General features: G+C 39.1%; 1 protein-coding gene across 2 annotated transcripts in view; it reads left to right on the top strand.

The window, feature by feature from the left end:
• Dars1 (aspartyl-tRNA synthetase 1) overlaps positions 1–21698 on the top strand; it is a 52659-nt gene extending 30961 nt beyond the window's left edge. For both annotated transcript variants that reach the window (XM_085840823.1, XM_085840831.1), the window contains exons 8-16: positions 7139–7250; positions 9603–9737; positions 12056–12203; positions 13865–14011; positions 16680–16722; positions 17671–17751; positions 19077–19188; positions 19338–19409; positions 21088–21698. In XM_085840823.1, coding sequence (XP_085696949.1) covers positions 7139–7250; positions 9603–9737; positions 12056–12203; positions 13865–14011; positions 16680–16722; positions 17671–17751; positions 19077–19188; positions 19338–19409; positions 21088–21179 — 942 coding nt within the window. In that variant the 3' untranslated portion in view covers positions 21180–21698. The remainder of the gene's footprint in view (positions 1–7138; positions 7251–9602; positions 9738–12055; positions 12204–13864; positions 14012–16679; positions 16723–17670; positions 17752–19076; positions 19189–19337; positions 19410–21087) is intronic.
• The last annotated feature ends 946 nt before the right edge of the window (positions 21699–22644 follow it).

Here is a 22644-nt window from a genome sequence, read left to right as displayed (position 1 = left end):
TCTTCTGGACCACTCTTCCCTTTACATATTGAGGCAGGGTCTCTTACTGAATGCAGGGTTTGCTGTTGGAGGCTGGTCTCCCTAATCAGCTTTCTCCCATCTCTAGCTCTATAGAGCTGTGGTCATAAGCAGATCTCCACAACCATTTGCCTTTTTATGTACTAGTGAGCTAAACCCTTGTCCTCAACACTTGTATGGGCCATCTTACATATTTTGTGGAAGGGAGATATGCCATGGAACACAGTGTGAAAGTCAGAGGACAGCTTGTAGGAGTTGGTTCTCTCCTTACAGGGTGTAGTTTCCAGGCATCAAACTCAGGTCATCAGGATTAGCAGCAAGCATCTCTTCTGGCTGAGCCATCTCACCAGACCCTTGTATTTATTTTTTTTGAGACAGGGCTTCATGCATTCCAAACTGATCTTGAACTTTCTGTGTATTTCTGATCCTCTTGCTTTTACTTCTCAAGTTTTACATCCGGTTGTGCTGGGGATTGAATCTAGGTCCTTATAACATTCTGCGTAGGTACTCAGCTGACTTAGCTATATCCCAAGCCTAAATGTGGTAAGATTTTTTTAAAATAGTTCCAACTTGTATGATAACCTGACAACCCCAGGGAGGTAGGTCTGCACAAAGACCTCATACAACAGTCTAATCTCCTAAGAGTTCTTTGAAGTAGGTAACTGCTATATATTCCAGTGTTTATATGAAACTGGTAACATGAGCATAAACTTTGGGGGCGGGGAGGGCAGGTGTCAATTAATTTAAAAAAAACAAAAACAAATTGTAGACTGGAGAGATGACACAGTGGATAAGAGCTCTGGCTGCTCTTCCAGAGGGCTGTTCAGTTCCCAGCACCCACATGGCAGGCCACAGCTATAATAGTCCTGTAACTTCAGTTTCAGGGGTCTGGTGTTCTTTCTGGGCTCCCAAGAGTATTAACATGAGTGGGATGTTAGATAAACATGCAGGCAAAGCACTTTACACATAAAACAGTAAAGGGCTTTTGAAATAAATAGATTGTAGTGTTACACTAACTAAAGTAATATATTTCTGTTTAGGGAACACTGTTACTTACAGAATGAATCCCCAAGAGGAAGTATAAGTATTTACTATTTTGGCGACTTTTATCTGTACCTAAGAATAAGGAGAAATCAAAGAGAGATTCTGATTTAAGAGCAACCCTTCCACAGAGGCTCCCAAGTAGCCTGCCATCCTTGGAGGGTGAAATGAACTGCCACAGTGATCCATAATAGGAGCTGGGTGAGTGCTCTTACAGAAAAAGTCAATTAACTCAGACTTTTCTGAGAATAAAAATGGCTTTAACACTTTAACATTCTTGGGGCTATCAAGATGGTTCATCGGTGTAGGTACCTGCCACCAAGCACTATGACCTGAGATGACCCAGAAACCCATGTGATAAAGGGAGACAATCAATTCTTGAATGTCATCCTCTGACTGCCACATGCATCATGGCAGGTACTGCCTTCCCCCACACATAAGTGCTATGTTGTTTTGTTTTGTTTTATTTTAGACAAGAGCTGGAGAGATGGCTTAGTGGTTAAAGGTGTTCATTGTTCTTGCACATGTGGTTTCCCAGCTTGTAGCTGACTATAACTCCAATTCTATGGGATCCAACACGGCCCTGTAGACCTCCCTGGGCACTGAAACCACATAGCATACATGCAGGCAAAACACCTATACACATACATTTTTAGTTAAAACAAATATTAATAAATACATTTTTAAGAGAGTGGGTCGGGGGTGCTGGAGAAGGCTTAGCAGTTAAGAGCACTTGCTCCTCTTGCCAAGAGCAAGTCTTGTTTCCAAGCACTGTCATGGAAGCTTACAAGTGTCTGCAACTCCAGTTTCAGAGGATCTGATAATGGCCTCTTCTGACCTCTGAGGAAAAGGGGCATACACATAGTACACTCACATACATTCATACAAAACACTTATATACATAAAATAAATCTAAAAACATTTTAAAGTGTATCCCCCCCCCTTTTAAAAGAATTATTTATTTGTTTTATGTACATGAGTACACTGTAGCTGTCTTCAGACACACCAGAAGAGGGCATCAGATCCCATTACAGATGATTGTGAGCTACTGTGTGGTTGCTGGGAATTGAACCCAGGACCCCTGGAAGAATAGTCAGTGCTCTTAACTGCTGACCCATCTCTCCAGCCCAATGCATCCCTTTCTCAGAGTGTCATTAAGTAGAGAATAAAAAAAATATATTTTGAATTTTTACACCCTTTTAATACAAAAGATTTTCTTGGCAATATAGTTTGCACACCAGCAAACTGGAAATATACAGTAGTTTCTGGGTGCTAAACAGATGCGTACTTTATATTTTAATAGCTAATGTGATTTAACTTGCAAATTAAATTCATGTGTTCATAGATGATATTGCTAAGGATGCACCATTTAAGGTGTGACTTAAAGGGAAATAATGCTAATATAAGTGAAACCCACCATAATAGAAATGAGTAGAGGCAGAAACAAGTTGAAGTAATTAATGCTGATTTATATGAGCAGCAGAGGGAACATTGGGAGTGTTATAAGAACCATAGGTGGGTGGTTGCCATAGTCTATAGCATTTTAAACATAGCTTCCGTTGATCTGAGGTAGTCCAGGGAGTGTCCTGGATGTGTGGTAACTGTTGGCCTGAATCAGTGTGGTAGGGATGCCTGACACTGTTGTGTTGCAAACCCACCCATTCTCAGTCTGCAGTACCTTTATCATATGCTACAGTGCCTGCGTGCTAGAGTCTTGACTGGATTTAACCTGAGCTCTGCCAAAGTCCCCTTATTATGCTAATATAATCACAGTTTTGCAGTGATTCCAGGTTTTTGTTTTTATCACAAAGATTACTTGTACTTGATTATAAATTCTACATCAACCTGATTTAAAAAAAAAATAGCTCATTTGGAATGGAAAAAGGTTTAATTTTAGAAATAGCTTTCTATCCAGTTTTCTATGACAGAATGAGTGTCTTTTGTATATAGGCTTGGAACTGGAAATATTTTGAAGTCTTTTCAGATTTAGGAGTATGTGCATGTACATATTGAGATACTCCAGAGACGGGACTGAAGTCTAGATGAGAAACTCAACTTGTAATCTGTATGTATATATACATAGTCGAAGGTGATTTTATATGCATTATTTTACATTAATTTTCTGCATAAAACATAGCCTAGAAGTGTAGATTTTTCTGCTTGTAGCGTCATATTAATGTTCAGAAAGTTTCAAATTGTAGAGCATTTCAGATTTGCAACTGAGGAATATTCATCAGATCTTTCTTGCTCCTCAGTCCAGCTTCACAAGGATCTATAAACTAGCTTCATAAACCATTAACTGGAAACAAACAAAAGCTATAGTGGGTTCAATTGAGGTAGTAATTGAGTTTTTTTGTTTCATTTGTTTTGTTTTTTTAAGCCACAAGCTGAAAATAGTTTATTGTGAGAATATTAACAGTTTCATTGAAAACTTGGGCCTGTTTGATATATTTTGTTTATTTGTCCCTCTAAACACTTCAGACTCTTCCCACTAACCTACCCCTTGTGTCCTCTAAAAGATGAAAAGACGGTTTCTTTCTTCTCTTCCTTCTCCCAGTCCTCCCCCTAACAACCCTCCTCTTGTTTTTTTAAGACAGAATCCTTTGTACCCCTAGCTGTCCTGGAACTCACTCTGTAAACCAGGCTGTCCTGAAACTCACATAGATCTGCCTACCTCTCTGTGCCTTCCAAGAGCGGAGATTAAAAATGTGTCCACCACCACCACCACTGCCTGGTGCAATGTTGTTTTCTAATAACATGACCTCAGGGAAACTAATTCTCTAAGTAGAGTCTTGGTTTTGGGGTTCCCCCCCCCCTTTATTTTTACCTTGTCTGGGTTATTTCCAGTCCCTAAAATTAGTCTCTATTTTAAAAGAGTTGACAGAAGTAGATTTTGACTCTCTTTAAATATTATTCTAACTAGAATGACTGTTTGGCCAAATCCCAGAAAACTCGATTGACTATTGCTTAGATTTTACAAACTCCATGTTGTCCTCTAATGTCCTAAGGATGCTTTGTGATTGAAGAAGGAGCAGATGCATGCTGAACATGATTCAGCAGTAGACTCAAAGTTTCTCGGGCTTTTGGTCTGATGAGCACAATTCCTCTGAGAACAGATTTTTTCCTCTAGGCAAGTTTCCATACATAGATGCTCAAGCTTCTTAGTGGTGACTTTTTATGCCTTGAGTACTAAGATAGTTGGCGTGCAGTCAGAAGTAGCAAGTGTGGTTCCTTTGTAAGAATTCTTGTCAGCATTACAAATAATCAAATAATTGGGGATTACCTTTGAAACTTTTTCTTTCTTACTGCTTTTTAAAAAGACTGTATTTTCAAAATAGAAATTTCAATGAACTCTTCTCACCAACCTTATTGTTCATTGTGGCAGTCCTTGTACCTCAGCCTAAGAACTGGTATTACAGATGTACACTGCTGTCTATAATCACCACAGACCCTTTAAAGGGTAGAATCTGCAGGAAAATACCCTCTAGCATGTAGGTGCTAAATAGAAAGTGGAACATAACTGGGATTATCATCTAAACAACTGTGTTTGGTTTCTTGGTGGGTTTTTTGGTTTGGTTTTTGGTTTGGTTTGGTTTCCTTGCGTTAGAGATTAAACTCAGGGTCTTGTGCATGCTGGGCAAGAAGTGTCCTGCTGAGCCACACTGCTTTCTACTTTTTTAAGTTTTCTTCTTCCATGATACGAATCGAGCACAGAATTTTGAATATGTTAGCTTGCTAGACAAATGACACGGCCTTGAGCTATATTCCCAGGTCCTTCTTTTCTAGGAGCCAGCGAATGCATTGAGGAACCTAATGGAGCAGGGAGGTGTTTATTCTTATATAACACAGTCCATTTTCCATGTACATTGATACAGTCGGGAGACCAAAAATAGGGGTTTAGTATGTGATAGGGTATATTTATTTTTTGTTTTTTTTTTTTTAATTTGCTTTTTAAAAATACTAAGTTTAGTTATCCTTGCTAAAAGAAAGAAATAGCTATGAAGTGTACTAGTGGCCTTTACAGAGTATATTACACTAAAGAGAATTGTGTCTCCATATATGTAACAATATAATGACATACCTCTTTGATTTGTAGACTACTAGGTTTTGAAAACAGAAGTTTACACAGTTTGTGGTGATTGGATGAATTGGTGTTTAAGTCACTTAATGCAAAAAATAAATGAATGAATAAGTAAATGAACAAGTAAATAAAGAGTCACACATCCTCCAATTTAAATATAAATGTCTTCAAAGTGAATAATTAAACAGATTATAGAGAATATTTAGAATATTTATTGTTTTGAGATAAGTCATTGAATTGTATCTTACCCAAATATAGCTGTCTCTTGTGAGACTATGCCGGGGCCTAGCAAACACAGGAGTGGATGCTCACAGTCAGCTATTGGATGTATCACAGGGCTCCCAATGGAGAAGCTAGAGAAAGTACCCAAGGAGCTAAAGGGATCTGCAACCCTATAGTTGGAACAACATGATGAACTAACCAGTACCCCGGAGCTCTTGTCTCTAGCTGCATATGTATCGAAAGATGGCCTAGTTGGCCATCACTGGAAAGAGAGGCCCATTGGACTTGCAAACTATATATGCCCCAATATAGGGGAATGCCAGGGCCAAAAGAATGGGAATGGGTGGGTAGGGAAGTGGGGGGGGGGCAGTATGGGGGACTTTTGGGATAGCATTGGAAATGTAATTGAGGAAAATATGTAATAAAAATATTAAAAATTAAAAAAAAAGAATTGTATCTTAATTGTATCTTAATTTGAGTTATAAAGTAATGTTGCTTAATGTGCCCTGTTTTAAGATGGCAAGATGGCTCAAGGTAGAAAGGTACTTGCAAGTAAGCCTGATAATCCATCCAAGTTCCCATGTGGTAGAAAAAAAAAGCCAGCTTCCGTAAGTTATCCTTTGACATCAAAGATACATACACACAGAATAAAATGTAAAAAAAAAAAAAATAGGCCCCTCACCTGGGTGATGGTGGCACAAGCCTTTAATCCCAGGCAAAGGACCTCTTTGAGTTCAAGGCCAGCTAATCTACAGAGCAAGTTCCAGGATGGCCAGGACTTACATAGTGGAATCCTGTCTTGAAAAAAAAAAAAAGGCAGGATCTTCTCCTTTCCTATAAAGGAGATGCAAAGAGGCGACCTGGTCCTTAGTGTCTGCATCAGAGTGTTGTGCGCCTGTGCAGGAGTGAGCTGTGGCCATAGACCATTTGATTGAAATGCCTCAATACCAACTCAGTGACTACCCTGGTGTGGTTTGAGGTCAGGTTTACCAAACACCTACCTGGTTATAACTTTTTTTCTTTAATGTATTAGGCAATACTTAATGCTGAGAAGCTAATTCTTTTGACTGGAGCACAGATAATTAATAGAGAGCTCTGGCCACTATCAATCCTGATTAGGACTGAAAGTAAACAAAGGAAGCCCGAGTAATTGAGGAGGTAAAGAGGAAAAATGAAAGAAAATAGAACAGGTGACAGCAGCAAGCTCTTAAAGGGCTCCTGTTCACTGCTTTATGTGCCATTGCAGGCCAGAGTTGTAAGCTGCTTATGCCTTCTATATATTCATTTTCTTAGTTTAATAGAATAAATGCATGGCTATCTACAGTTAGTATATAATTTGTTATGATTAAGATGAACATTCATGTTGTCTTTGGTAGTTTGTTACTCCATGCTAAACTCTTGCTTAGGAGAGTATTTTTATACTATGTAAATATTGATATATCTCATTTAATGGATTGCCTCTAAAAAGAGTCCCCAAGAGGATCTACAACCAAGGTGTTTCATTAATAGTTGAATATTTTTCTCAAATGGAATTCGTACAAATGAGACCATCTGCTCAGGCAGCATCTCTAGTCAGAATGGCTCAGTGTGGTCATATGTATTCATTAGATTGCAACGTGTCTCATCACCTTCTGGCTTGGGTTGTTGTGTGTTCCATCTTCTGCAGTACTGCTGGACTTAAAAATTGTTGAGAACAGGAATAGTTTGACTTACTCTTGGTGAGCGAGTGCTTGGTGTGCCAGGTTGATTTAAGTAGATTTTGATGCTCTCTTACAGACATCAACTAGTCAGGCCATCTTCCGTCTCCAGTCCGGCATCTGCCATCTCTTCCGAGAAACTTTAATTAACAAAGGTTTTGTGGAAATCCAAACTCCTAAAATTATTTCAGGTATGCTTCTTAATGTTTCCTATAATTAAAAAAAATTAATTGTTCTTTCTAGGTGTTGCTTATGTTAATTTTTAATGGAATAATCCTAAGAATCCCCCTTAAGGTTTAGTTCCATTTCAAGGTCAGTAATACCACGGCCTACAGTGTTCCATATTCTTCCTTCAAGAGTCATTTTGTGGAAATTATAAGGAAATAATGCAGTAGCAAACAGCACAATTCCTACTAGACCATAGATTTTGGGGGGCTTTTTGGTTTTTTTGGTTGATTTTTTTTTTTTTTTTTTTTTTCCCGAGACAGGTTTCTCTGTATAGCCCTGGCTGTGCCTCGAGAGAAATCCGCCTGCCTTTGCCTCCCGAGTACTGGGCCACCTCACCTGGCCATAGATATTTTTATTAAGTAAATTTTCTTTACTGCAAAATTGGTACTGCAGTTTGGTTTTATATAAAATGCATTGTAAAAATGACTAAATACCTGTTGATGTCATTCTTGCATGAGAATCTTGTCCTGATCATTTACCCTTTTAGAAGTGTTGACGTAACACTTAAAAGATGTATTACACATAGCATTCTAGCTGGTTTGGTGGAAAACACCTTTCATCCCAACCAACATTCTGGAGCCAGAGGCAGGTAGATCTTTGTGAGTTCTAGGTTAGCCAGAGCTATATAATGAGAGCCTTTCTCCAAAGGGCCAGTGTGTGATGGTTCAACGAGTAAAGAGGCTTGCCACTGCCACCAAGCCTAACATCATGACACACAGTGCAAGGAGAGGAGGAAAGAACCAACTTTCATAAGCTGTCCTCTGGCCTTCAGATACATTCCCCACAGGTGAGCGAGCATATACACCTAGTCAACACATATTTTTAAAGACTATCTATCATTCATGGGACTGGAGAGATGGTTCAGTGGTTAAGAGCACTTGATGCTCTTCAGAGGACCCAGGTTCAGTTCCCAGCATTGACACAGACACAGCTTAGAACCATCTGTATGTAATTCCAGTTTCAGGAAATCCAATGCCTTCTTCTGACCATCTCTGCTACAAGGTATGCATATGATGTACATATATTATATAAAAGCAGAAAGCAAGAATAGCAGTCATAGATTTAAAAAGTTAAACATTGTATTTTGTTACAGTTAGAAAAATAGTTAAAATGCCAGACAGATGTGGTGGCATATACCTTTAATTACCCCTACTCGGGAGGCAGAGGCAGGCAGACCCGAATTCACGGCCAGCTTGATCTACAGAGTGAGTTCCAAGACAGCCAGGGAAATGCAGAGAACCCTTTTCTCAAGAGAGAAATTGTTCAGTAGCTGTTAGAAAAATAATTAAGACAATGGCCTTACTTGATATGATCTTGTCTCAGAAAGACGAAAGAGAATATCTTTTTTCCTTCTATTTATTCATTTAGGTTTTTAGAGTCTTAAAGTAATAGATATAAAAACAGTTCAGAAAAGGGAACATTTATCTGCAATTCTCAAGATTTTCTTTTTTTCTCTAAGTGAACTACTTTTTCTTTTCTTTTTTATTAGATATTTTCTTTATATTTCAAATGTTATCCCATTTCCTAGTTTCCCCTCCAAAAATCTCCTACCCCTTTCTTCCTCCCCCTGTTCCCCAACCCATCCACTCCCATTTGTGGTCCTGGCATTCCCCTATACTGGGACATAGAACCTTCACAGGTCTAAGGACCTCTCCTCCCATTGATGACCGACTAGGCCATCCTCTGTAACATATGCGGCTAGAGTCACAAGTTCCACCATGTGCTTTCTTTGATTGATGGTATAGTTCCAAGGAGCTCTGTGGGTACTGGTTAGTTCATATTGTTGTTCCTCCTATGGGGCTTCAGACCCCTTCAGCTCCCTGGGAACTTTCTCTATCACCTTCACTGGGGACCCTGTGCTACTTTTTGGGTTTTTTTTTTTTTTTTTTTTTTTTTTTTTTTTTGGTTTTTCGAGACAGGATTTCTCTGTATAGCCCTGGCTGTCTGGCTGTCCCGGAGCTCACGTTGTAGACCAGGCTGGCCTCGAACTCAGAAATCTGCCTGCCTCTGCCTCCCGAGTGCTGGGAATAAAGGTGTGCGCCACCATGCCTGGCTCTACTTTTTCTTTTAATTAAGAATTTACGAGCTGGAAAGATGGCTCTTCGGTTAAGAGCACCTGAGGTCCTGAGTTCTATTCCCAGCAACTACTTGGTAGCTCACAGCCATCTGTAATGGGATCTGATGTCCTCTTTCTGGTGTGTCTGAGAACAGTGACAGTGTACTCATATACATAAAATAAATCTTTTTTAAAAAAAAAAGAATTTACATGACTTAATATACAATTGATTATGATAATGCAAATATTTGTATTTCAGCTGCCAGTGAAGGAGGAGCCAATGTTTTTACTGTGTCCTATTTTAAAAATAATGCCTACCTTGCTCAGTCTCCACAATTGTATAAGCAGATGTGCATTTGTGCTGATTTTGAGAAGGTTTTCTGCATTGGACCAGGTAAGATATTATCATTTATATGTTTATTAATTGTATGACTATGTTGAGTTAAACAATTATATTAAGTCCATTAATTTTAAAGTAGTTATGAGTTTAGATATTTTGAAAGCTTAAATCCTTTTATATAGTGACTATACAAACACTAGAATTTAAGAGCAGGGGATGTGGCTGGCTCAGTGGTAGAACATTTGTTAGTATGTGCAGGACTCTCCATTCAGTTCCACAAAAAACAAAAGGAAAAAAAATTTGAACTGAACTTCAAGATAGAAATGAAAACATGCGCATGTGTGTCAATGACAATACCTCAAAGTTGATGCTTTGAGAACCAGCAATGCATGCTTGGTGATTTATACCTTTAATTCTAGGACTCAGAGGCAGATGAATCTTAATGAATCTTAATTCTTGTGCAAATGCTGGGAATCAAACCTAGGTCCTCTGGAAGAGAAGCCAGCGCTCTGAACTGCTGAGCCATAGCCAACAACCAACTAGGATTCCAGTTACAGGGGATTTGATGCCTGCTTCTAGCCTTTGTGGGCTAGAACACAATGCACAGCCATACACTATAAGGTTTTTGATAGTTGAACAAAGCTTACGCTTTTGCTAATAGAGAAATTGGGACGAAAATTAATTGTTTAATTTTCTGAAATTATTAAGCTGTTATTTGCCAGACATGTATTATATATATATATATATATATATATATATATATATATATATATATATTTTAAGATTTATTTATTATATGTAAGTACACTGTAGCTGTCTTCAGACACCCCAGATGGGGGCATCAAATATCATTACGGATGATTGTGAGCCACCATGTGGTTGCTGGGATATGAACTCAGGACCTTTGGAAGAACAGTCAGTGTTCGTAACCACTGAGCTATCTCTCCGGCTCCGCATATATATTCTTATGCTGGGTGCCATGTTCATAGAAGAATCAATAGCACTCATGAAATGCTGATGGGGATCTTGGTAAAATGCAGGTTCTGATGCATCCTTAGGTAAAAACTGAACTGGCTCTGACAAACACCCAGATAACTGCTGCTACTCCCAGTTTACAGACCATGCCTCAAGTGAAAAAGTAACATGTTATCCCACTTCTGGTACGAATATGCCATTCATACACAGACAAGTTACAGGGAATAAGCAAATGAATTGCAAAATAATCCAATGATTATGTATCCAAATGACATCACCTTTAAGTCTGTGTCAGTAAGTCATGTGGAGGCTCATGCTTGTAACCCAGCACTCAGGAGACTGAGGCAGGAGAATCATCATGAGTTCCAGACAACTAGTGCTACCAAGTGAGACACCATCTCAAAGAAAAAAAAAAAGAAGAATCAGAATGTGCTGTAAAATTAACAGTGAGTGTAGAAATATTGTCTGCTGGAGTCTCCGTGAAAGAAAATTCAAACTACAGTGGACTTTAAGGATGTAGTAGGGAGCCGGGCGTGGTGTCGCACGCCTTTAATCCCAGCACTTGGGAGGCAGAGGCAGGCGGATTTCTGAGTTCGAGGCCAGCCTGGTCTACAAAGTGAGTGCCAGGACAGCCGAGGCTACACAGAGAAACCCTGTCTCGAAAAACCAAAAAAAAAAAAAAAAAGGATGTAGTAGGATATATAAAAACTGAGATGATATTCTAGTCAGAAGGACCAGGATGGCTAAAATATACAGAGTACCAGAGAAAACAAAAATAAGAGTAATTAGAAAGTAGAAGGATGGGCTAAGATTAAATTGCAGAGTATAAAGGTTTCAGACTTTTGTCATTTTATGTATTGTTACAGTGATCTTTTGGGAGTCTTTGTGAGTGTCCAAGCAGGGCTGTGTTACAGGAATCTTAATCTGGTAGTAGAGTGAAAGATGAGCCATGCTGGTCAGAAGGGCTGCAGGGAGATTCAGAGAGCATAGGAGCTGGACTCAGAGTTTCTGGAAAGTGGATAATGTTACTTCATTTATTCAGGTTCATTTTGCTTGAGCCATATCTTAATAAATTGGAGACAAACTCACTATATTGGTCATAATTGAGTTTGGTTTTAATTATTGAGGTGGTGCCTCAGGATCTTGCATTCCCTGGGGATTCTCAAGAGCCTCTTATTAATTTGCATTTGGTTCTGCTTTTCTCTAGGACTTGGGAGTTTGTAATGAACTTGCCATCTAGGAGAATGCTAAGACAGATGGCTTATCAGTGCTCCATCTCGCTCTGTGGGGTGGGAAAACAGTATCACTTAGGCACTACCAAATAGAAATCTGTATTTAAGCCCTCACTTACACAAGACTTAAAATATTGTGCTGTTTTTCTTTGGTTAACTTAACAGTTTTCAGAGCTGAAGACTCCAATACCCATAGACATCTGACTGAATTTGTTGGTTTGGATATTGAAATGGCCTTTAATTATCATTACCATGAAGTTGTAGAAGAGATTGCTGACACTTTGGTGCAAATATTCAAAGGACTTCAAGAAAGGTTACAATTATTTAATATCCTGAAATGGCCTTAATTTCAAAACAGTTGCAGTTTTTTGGGGTTTTGTTTTGTTGTTGTTTTTTGTTTGTTTGTTTGTTTGTTTGTTTGTTGGGGAGGCGGGCAGCAGTTTGAAAAACAGCCTTCTATTATAGCTTTGAAACTGTTTGTTAAGCCGGGTGGTGGTGCCACACCCCTTTTATCCTAGCACTTGGGAGGCAGAGGCAGGCGGATTTCTGAGTTCGAGGTCAGCCTGGTCTACACAGTGAGTTCCAGGACAGCCAGGGCTACACAGAGAAACCCTGTCTCGGAAATAAAAAAAGAAACTGTTTGTTATTCTGTCCCTTGTAATTTGGACTGTCAGGCTTGTGCTGTATCCCGCTCATGTTTATGATGCAGGACAATATGCAGATGGAACCTGTCAACTGTTGGGAGAGAGTAAACACAAACAGTCAAAGCAGCAGTCATTTCCAAATCAATGACTGCCAGGTGTGACACACACCTGTAATCCCATATGGGAGTAAAGACAATTTTTGCTTTTTATTATGCATATGTGGGGGTGGTTTGTATATATGTTGTGAGTACACGTGTCCTCAGTCTAGAAGGTGTCAATTTCTCTGACACTACAGTTACAGGGGGCTACAAGCCACCTGATGTGGATACTAGGAACTGCACTCAGGTCTTCAAGAGAAGAGTGCTTTTAACCACTGAGGCATCTCTCCAGCCCTTACTTTAAAACATGTTTAAACTAGGGACATTAAACCTCACAAATCCCATGAACTTGGTATTGCCAGTCTACAGCTTATTTATTTATTTATTTATTTATTTATTTATTTAGGTTTTTTGAGACAGGGTTTCTCTGTGTAGCCTTAGCTGTCCTGGAACTCACTTTGTAGACCAGGCTGGCCTCGAACTCAGAAATCCGCCTGCCTCTGCCTCCCAAGTGCTGGAATTAAAGGCGTGCACCACCACACCTGGCGCTAATTCTTGTTATGCCCAGTTCCTTCTCCGTCTGAAGCAAGTTTCCTGTCATTTCATCGATAAATATTTTAGCCAAAAAGATGCTTTTCTAAATCTTATTAAAATATCTCTGAGCCAGGTATAATGGCTTATACCTTTAAATTGCAGCATTTTGAGACAGTGACATTGCAGATCACAAGCGTGAGGCTAATCAGGGTCTCAAAAAACAAGAAAGCATCCTTCACAACAGAAATGCAGCTCTGCAGTTACCATTTTTCTTGTCCTACTATGTGTAGGGTAGGCATTGGACCTTAGGGATATCACAGTAGGAAAGAAGTCGTGTTCTTGAAATAACTTAGACAGCATGGTGGGAATGGGAGAACAAGGCAGACCTGCATTAGTGTCCTCATGTATAAGAAGTGTTTCAGGATTAAAAAGTTGGGTTTTTAATGCTTCTCCAAATGGCTATTTTGTGTTTCCAACAGTGTTAGCTGATAATTATTGCAAATAAAAATTTTAATCCTCTAGTGCTACTAAAACTTCTTTTTAAAGCATGAAACTGAAATGTTTTAAGTATGTTAATGCTAAACAAATTGATAATGCTTTTCTTGGTTCAGTCACTGATATTGTGTATTGCTTATAGTGACCTCTTGTGGAAGAAACATTTAATGAACATTTTATTGACTAAAGCATTGAACATACAGGTTTCAGACTGAAATTCAGACTGTGAGTAAACAGTTCCCATGTGAGCCGTTCAAATTTTTGGAGCCAACTTTAAGACTGGAGTATTGTGAGGCTTTGGCAATGCTTAGAGAAGCTGGAGTTGAAATGGACGATGAGGAAGATCTAAGGTTGGTCTCTGATATTTTCTCTTTTAACTTTAATGCTTAGGTTTAATGTATTTCACCCAGCTGATACATTACATACATACATACAGGCCAAACAGTCATGTGTATAAAATAAAAGTAAATGAATCTTTAAAAATATTTTATGACTAGGCATTTTGGTGCACATCTTTAACTCTTAATAACTCTTAATACATTGGCATTTTGCATAATAATATTTTACATGATAAAATTAATGTTATATTTAATCTGTTTGCCTATGCTTTAATAATTTTGTCTATAACTTTTCAGTTTCTCCCCTAGTTGTAAGCCTTTGACAAATGTAGGAAGACAAACCTGATGGCACAGGACAGTAATCCCATGTACTCAGGAGGCAAGAGGTTTCCTAATTCAAAGCTTGCCTGGACTTCAGAGTAAGATCTGAGCCTCAAAATGAATGAAAAGGAGATCTGGAAAGATGGCTCAGTGGATAAGAATACTTGCCGTTCTTGCAGAACACATGTAGATAAACAGTCACACACAACAAGCAAATACATTATATATAGAGATGGGTAGATAGTATATATTATAATAACATATATAATATATGAATTATATACATACATATATTGGGGGGCAGGGACTGGAGCTCAGCAGTTAAGAGCTCTTGCTGCTCTTTTAGAGGATCCAGATTTGGCTTCCAGTACAGATGGCTTATAGCTATTGGTAGTTCCTCTTCTAGGGGATCCATGGCAGGACACCAGGTATTCATGTACTACATATACATACATACAGACAGACAGACAGGCCAAACAGTCATGTGTATAAAAGTAAATGAATCTTTAAAAATATTTTATGACTAGGCATTTTGGTGCACATCTTTAATCCTAGCACTCAGGGGGCAGGGGCCTGGTCTATATAATGAAATCCGGGACAGCCAAGGTTATAAAAAGAAACCCTGTCTCAAATAACTATATATAGAGAGAGGGAGAGGGAGGGAAGAGCCATAGAGGCATAGAACCTAATTTATCTTATGAAAATAGTAATATAGAACAAGAAGAGAATGTGGAGAGTTTTCCCTGTTTTTTTTTGTTTTACTTTTTTATTTTCAAGGTAGGGTCTCCCCTTCCTGTCCTGGAATTCATTACTAGAACTCAGAAACTCAGAAATCCACTTGCCTCTTCCTTCCAAGTGCTGAGATTAAAGGTGTGTACCACTGTCTTAGACAGGGTTTCTATTCCTGCACAAACATCATGACCAAAAAGCAGTTGGGGAGGAAAGGGTTTATTCAGCTTACACTTTATACATTGCTGTTGATCACCAAAGGAAGTCAGGACTGGAACTCAGGCAGGTCAGGAATCAGGAGCTGATGCAGAAGCCATGGAAGGATGTTCTTTACTGGCTTGCTTCCCCTGGCTTGCTCAGCCTGCTCTCTTATAGAACCCAAGACTACCAGCTCAGAGATGGTCCCACCCACAAGAGGACCTCCCCCCTTGATCACTCATTGAGAAAATGCCTTACAGCTGGGTCTCATGGAGGCATCTCTCCAACTGAAGCTCTTTTCTCTGTGATAACTCCAGCTCTGTCAAATTGACACATAACTAGCCAGTACATACCTGACTTTTGCTTGTGATTTTTGGTCATAATGTTACTTCACTTTAAAAATCACAATCGCTTCTCAGCCTTTTGGCTAAGATCAAGTGCACTTTAAAAATCACCATGATAACAAGGGTAAAGAGCATTCTAAATCACCCCATACAGGACTGGGCATAAAATACTAATGTCTATATGTTATCAATATTCCATATTTTGTTACCTAACTGCTGTCAATATACATTTTATTTAGAAGTTCCTGGTCAAAATAGTTAAATTATCACGACAGTACATAATGAGATATGTGGAAGCATAAGGTGATTGCTTTTTTTTTTCCCCCAGAAAATATACTTGATTCTAAGCCCATTATTTATTTGTTTAATTAAAGTCTTGGGTGTACTGGCTGTCATATTACAAACCTTTGTGGAGTGATAGGAAAGAAGACTATTTAACGGCAAGACCTTCTAATGTTAGCCCACTAGATTTTATTTTATATAATTAGTAAAGTGTTTGCCTCCTGTTTCTGAATCAGCAGAATCCCAAACTCTGCCTGATTTTTTTGGTTTGGTTTGGTTTGGTTTTTTGAGACAGGGTTTCTCTGTGTAGCTCTGGCTGTCCTTGAACTCATTTTGTAGACCAGGCTGGCCTTGAACTCAGAAATCCGCCTGCCTCTGCCTCCCGAGTGCTGGGACTAAAGGCGTGCGCCACCACGCCCAGCGTAACTCTGCCTGATTTTAAGTGTTGGGGCAGTGTTTGTGTGCACCAAGCAGCACTTGTAGGTGGCTTCCTGAAATGCCTGTGCAGGGTGCACAGATGACAGAAGTGCTGATTATCCTTTGAGAACCTTAAATAGCAAGGTGCCTTTCTCATTTGAACTAATATTTTAAGTGTGACTTGGTGGGGACTGGAGAGAGAGCTCGGTGCTTAAGAGCTCTGACTGCCCATCCGGAAACGGTGAGTTTAGTTATCTGCATTCACGCCAGGCTGCTTCACAACTGCCTGTATAGCTCAGCTCTAGGGGATCCAACACACTTAGACAAATCTTAAAATTAAGACAGTTTCTGTTTCACCCTCAAATACTACTTTCATGTTTCTCTTTCAGTACACCAAATGAAAAACTGTTGGGTCGTTTGGTGAAGGAAAAGGTAGGATTAATACATGTGTTGGAGGGTTTTTTTGTTTTTTAAATCTGAAATGTTCCTTAGGAAAAGGAATGTATTTTATCATCTCCCTACAGTGGTATGTCTCCAGAGTTAGTAAAGAAAACTATACTTTTTGGGGGGGTTGGGGTGGGGGTGGGGGCGTTCAAGACAGGGTTTCTCTGTGTAGCCCTGGCTGTCCTGGAACTCACTCTGTAGACCTGTCTGGCTTCTAACTCAGAAATCCGCCTGCCTTTGCCTCCCGAGTGCTGGGATTAAAGGCGGGCCCGGCTTACTTTTGTTCTTAGAAAAATTTAAAAATGTTTAGACAGATTCTAACCAACTATTTGAATTCATTGTGTGACATTTGTACAGCCACACTGAAGTCTCTCTAAAGGACACCAGATTACCAGATTAGTGGTGAAGGGTCTCTGAGCTATAAAGGTCTAACCTGTGCACTCTTGCCCTTATTTTCTAAATCTAAAACCAAAGGAGAGAAAAGCTTATCTTCATTGTGTTTTTTTAAATGACAATAATTTAATGAAGTGTAGAAAGTCCTTGAGCTCCCCCTGCTGGTTGCACTTGACATAGTGAAGCTTTCTGTGAAGGGCTGTAGTGTTAGGACAGGCCCTGAGCATGCTGTCTCAGCACTCCAGCACTCGCTCGCGTGCTCTCCATCTGCACCTTTAACTAAAGGGTGTGGCATCGGGGAAGAGCTGAGATGCAATTGCGTTTTAACTAAGCCTATGAGGGAGTAAAAAATATCAAACACTTTAACAGTACTTACTTCAGTTGTTTCCATTTGAAGAATAGTACCCAATTTTCTTTACATATCTAAACAGAAAACTAAATTATTAAGAAAGTAATCAGGGGTTTTATGTTAAATAATGATTAATATTAGAAAATTTCCACAAAATATTGTATAGATCTAACATAGTTTCTTTCTTTTAATAGTATGATACAGACTTTTATGTTCTTGATAAATATCCATTGGCTGTAAGACCTTTCTATACCATGCCTGACCCAAGAAATCCGGTAAGTAATTTGACCTTAAGTATCTATTTGTGGGGAAGAAAGAGAACTCTATAATAACCAATTTGAATGTTGTAACAAATCAGTTGTGATAACCTAAGTTTAATATCCTAGGTCATTTTCTTCTAAGGGTTTACTGGGATGGGGCTGTATATGCTAGCTAGTACTAGATGCTCAAGAGCTAAGTGAGAGCCTCATTCTTTACTTTGAATTGAGCATTCAATTCTCTAAATTTAACGCTAAGGTGGTAAATTGTGGGGGTTTTGTTTTATTTTTTTGTAATTTATTTAATTTTATATGCATTCGTATGAGGGAGTCAGGTCCTCTTACAGACTTACAGACAGTAGTGAGCTGCCATGTGGGTGCTGGGAATAGAACCCGGGTCCTTTGGAAGAGCAGTCAGCAGAAATGGCTTAACCATTGAGCCATTTCTCCACACTATAAATTGTTTTCACTTGATAGATTTGAAGAAAATTAAAGCTTATATTTAGGAGTTAATACTCCAGATGTTTTAGAGCTTTTTGCTTTACAGTGGTTCCCAGCCCTTAGTATTCATGAACCATCTGCAGGGCTTGGGGTTTTGTTTTGTTTTTTCACTTTTTTTTTTTTTTAATACAAGGTCTTACCATCTAGCATTAATTGTCCTGGAACTTGCTATATAGACTAGGCTGGCCCGGAGCTTGGAGATCTGACAGCCTGTGCCTCCCAAGTATATACCACTGGCACCAAACTAGAGGACTTTTTGAAATACAGATAGCTCAGTGCTAACCTTAGCATTTCTAATCATTGGGCTGGGGCAGCGATTAGGGGTAAGCATTTATAACAAGTTCCAGGTAATAATGAAGTGATCAGAATCTTTGTTTATTGGAAAGTTAAAACTGATAGTATCAAATGCCTGATAGGCAGCAAGTTAAACATAGGTTAATTCAGTTTCTTTTCCTTTTTATTTATTAATTATTATTATTAGATATGTTAATTCAGTTTCAATTTAACTTTACTTAAACGAGTTTTATTAAATAGACTATCTATTGGCAACCAAAACAGACCAAAATTCGTATCTTTCTAAAAATAATTTTCAGGCAATAATGTAAAATAAACCAGCGCCACTGCTTTAGATAAGGTGTTCTGATTATTAAGAGGTAACCTAAAGAGGACAGAAATCTGAACAGAGAAAGAAAAACTATTCTGCCCTTAGCAGTTCTGCCATCAAGAGGACACTATGTAGAAGGGCCATCATTAACTCAGTCATCATTGCTTCCCACGTTTATCCTGGGAAAAGTGTGATAACACAGTAGAATGGTAGTGGCTCATTCTTTTTTTCTCTGCAGAAACAGTCCAACTCTTACGATATGTTCATGAGAGGAGAAGAAATATTGTCTGGAGCACAAAGAATCCATGATCCTCAGTTGCTTACAGAGAGAGCTTTACACCATGGAATTGGTAAGTAACTTAAAATATTTAAACAGTGTATATTATAAAAATAACACATTGTGAACATTTTAAAGATGTCTCATGATAAGTCTCCCCCCTCTTCATTTTAATAGTAGCTTTTTTTATTCTAAGATGATAAGTTATGTTTTCTTTTTTAGATTTGGAGAAAATCAAAGCTTACATTGATTCCTTCCGCTTTGGAGCTCCTCCTCATGCTGGTGGTGGCATTGGTAATACTGCTATTGCTTATAAATAGTTACGTAAACTCAAGTGAAAAACAAATTTAAAGACTATGAAAGGAACCTGGAAAGATTGCTCAGTGGTAAAGAGCACTTGCTGCTCTTGCAGAGGACCTGGGTTCAGTTTCCAACACCCACATAACAATACAACCATTTATAATTCCAGTTTTAGGGGACCTAATGCCACCTTCTGGCCTCAGCAGGCTTCTTACATATGTAGCAGTACAAATAAACTCACATGTATTCACACACATATATGTAAATTAAAAATAAATAATTTTTAAAGGCCAAGAACAGTGGCCTTTAAAATCACCTAAAACCTCAGATCCAAGAGACCTAATGCCTCCTGAACACATCTGCATGCACAGACATGTAATTATATAAATAAATAATTTTCTCAAGTTAAAATATGAGTAAAAGGCAGCTTACATAAATGGGAACAAATATTTATAGTTCATATATTTGATAAGAGGTAAATATCCACAATAAATAAAAAGTTCAAAATGGGCAAAGGACCTGAACAGACATTTCTCCGTGCTTGTTGGTGAGTGCATGAGCAGATGCTCAGCAGCACCAGTCCTCAGTGAGGTCCGCTGCACATGGCTGGGATGGCTGCTAGCTTAAGCTATAATAACAATCACCAGGACAAATGCCCAGGGCAGAAAACAGCATTATAGTTCCTCAACAAGATAAAGATTCATTCACCATAGGATCCAACAGTCTGCCTCTATGTATATACCCTAAAGAAAGAATTGCCATATGACCTAGCTAGCAGTCTAAATCTGTGTATGTGCCCAAAAGAATTAGAAATGGCACATCAAAGACATCTTATGTATACATCTTCATAGTGGTATTTTTGACAGTGGCTGAGACGTGAATACAGCCAAGTATCCATCATGAGTAGATGGGCCAGGAGAATGTGGTAGTGGTTAAGGATCCCTGTCTGACATGTTCAGGACCAGAGTATTTCAAATTTTGTATTTTCTTGAGGTTTGGAATAAATTCATAGACTTTACCATTGAAAATCCTTGAGTGTTGCATGATGCTCCCAGAATTCCAGATTTTAGAACAGTTTTGGTTTCTGGAATAAGTTGGGGGGGAGGTGTGTGTGTGTGTGTGTGTGTGTGTGTGTGTGTGTGTGTGTGTGAGAGAGAGAGAGAGAGAGAGAGTGAGTGAGTGTATGGCCAGTCTTTTTTTTTTTTTTTTTTTTTTTTTTTTTTGAGATAGGGTTTCTCTGTGTAGCCCTGGCTGTCCTAGAACTCACTCTGTAGACCAGGCTGGCCTTGAACTCAGAAATCCGCCTGCCTCTGCCTCCTGAGTGCTGGGACTAAAGCCGTGTGCCACCACACCCGGCTCAGTCTTAAAAAAGAAAGAAATTTTGACGCGTGCTTCAGCATAAATGAACTATGCAGACAACATATGAATAAATGAGCCAGTTGCAAAAGGGCAAGTTGTGTATGATTCTACTTTTCTGGTATTTAGAGGTGTTAGGTTCAGAACCAGAGAGTAGTTTGGTGAATGTCTATGTCTGAGGGATGAGGAAAAAGAATATTTAATAGATAATAGTTTCAGTTTTATAAAATAAAACAGTATGCTCCACCAAAAAGCTATTGGGTTGGTAAATGAGAGGTTTTCAAAGGGGGATTAACTGTTATTTTCTTGTCCACAGGGTTGGAAAGGGTGACGATGCTGTTTTTAGGATTGCATAACGTACGTCAGACCTCAATGTTCCCTCGTGACCCCAAACGACTCACGCCTTAAAGCCACACTTTTTATTCTCTCCAGGAATCTGCTATTGATTAGGTTATACCTGAGGTACTTAAGATATGCAGTAGAATTAATGTCTTACTAAAGTGCCACAATTATTTTTTAAGTAACTCAGTACAAATTAATTTAAGTAAAAAACGTTTTAGAATTTCAAATATCCTTAAATAGGAATTACTTGAACGTTTTAATGAGAAATTTCTATGGTTGAAATTCATAGTCTTTCACTATAGGAAATGTTAAGGAAAATTTAAACAGTTTAGGATTATATAATTTTTTTTCTTTTCTATATTGAGGTGGCCACCATACTAATATTCTAAATTTTCAATATTTGAACTCTTGACATTGAAAAAAAAGAATTGGAGAAATTACCAAGATTTTAACATCTATAAAATTGGTATGTCTTAAAAGTTACTTTCAAAAATCCTGTGAAGCATCTGAAACTGGCTAGAACCAGTAACACTGAGACATTGTTACCAGTCCTGAGGCTGAAATTCAATAAAAACTTACAGCTAATGATAGTTTTGTGTGACTTTATAGAAATCTGATTGTATAACTGGTTATTGATGAATGTATATTGGGAAAATAGAAAGTAAACTAACCTTATATTAATATTAGATGTGAAAAGTGCCGAGGGTGCATGACAGGATGTGCCTGTGACCCCAGCACTAGGGTGTGAGCACAGGAGAGCTAACAGTTCAGGACTTCTGCTACGTGAGATCTGCCTCAGAGGAAAAGTAAGCACATGGGAAAGTCTACACAAACATGCGCGACATGTAGATATCTTAGTATATATTTGGTGCCGTTGAGAGAGATCCCTCCAAAGAAGCAGCACAAATTGGTTTGTCACGGTCACTGCACACTGGGCACAGCTGACACAGAATAGCTAGGTGGTGGGGTGGAGGCTGGGGTGCTGTTTGGGGTGATGTGCTTCAGTAGTGCAGATCAAGGCAGGATGGCCAGGAGTGGAGGAGACCTCAGGCAGCTGTGAGTCTTAAGAGAACAGACTCTTGGAAGATCGCTTCAGTGAGACAGGTCGTTTAATGGGGGCTGGAGGCGGGTTGCGGACAACAGCTACTTAAACATTTGTGGGGTGGGTAGGGGCTTTCCAGGTGATTGGGCATCGTTGGCCAAGGCCAGGATGCTGGGGATGCCTCATTTGTATAAGGAGTTCCAGGAGCTGCCAGAAAGTTTAACCTGGCTACTGGGCTACATGACCCCCTGGGGTGGGGATGAGTGAGGGCACAGGGTTATGTGGGCAGGACACACAGACCTGGGGCAGGTGGGAAGTGATCCTACGCCTGCCAGTCTCAGGAAGATTTCCAGGGGTTGAGGTACCTCCATCCCACTCTTGCTCCAGGGGTGCTTCCTGGTCCCACACTGTACATCAACATGAGCTGTACTCACCGTATCTGTGCTAGTCTCTAACTTCAGTGACTTGTCTGCCAACAACAGGAGTTGA

The sequence above is a fragment of the Mus caroli genome, unplaced genomic scaffold (genome assembly GCF_978045245.1).
Source record: "Mus caroli unplaced genomic scaffold, Mus_caroli_1 scaffold_1, whole genome shotgun sequence".
In the NCBI taxonomy this organism is placed as follows: Eukaryota; Metazoa; Chordata; class Mammalia; order Rodentia; family Muridae; genus Mus; species Mus caroli.
The sequence above is the reverse complement of the archived record's forward strand: the minus strand, read 5'-3'. Positions and strand labels throughout refer to the sequence as shown.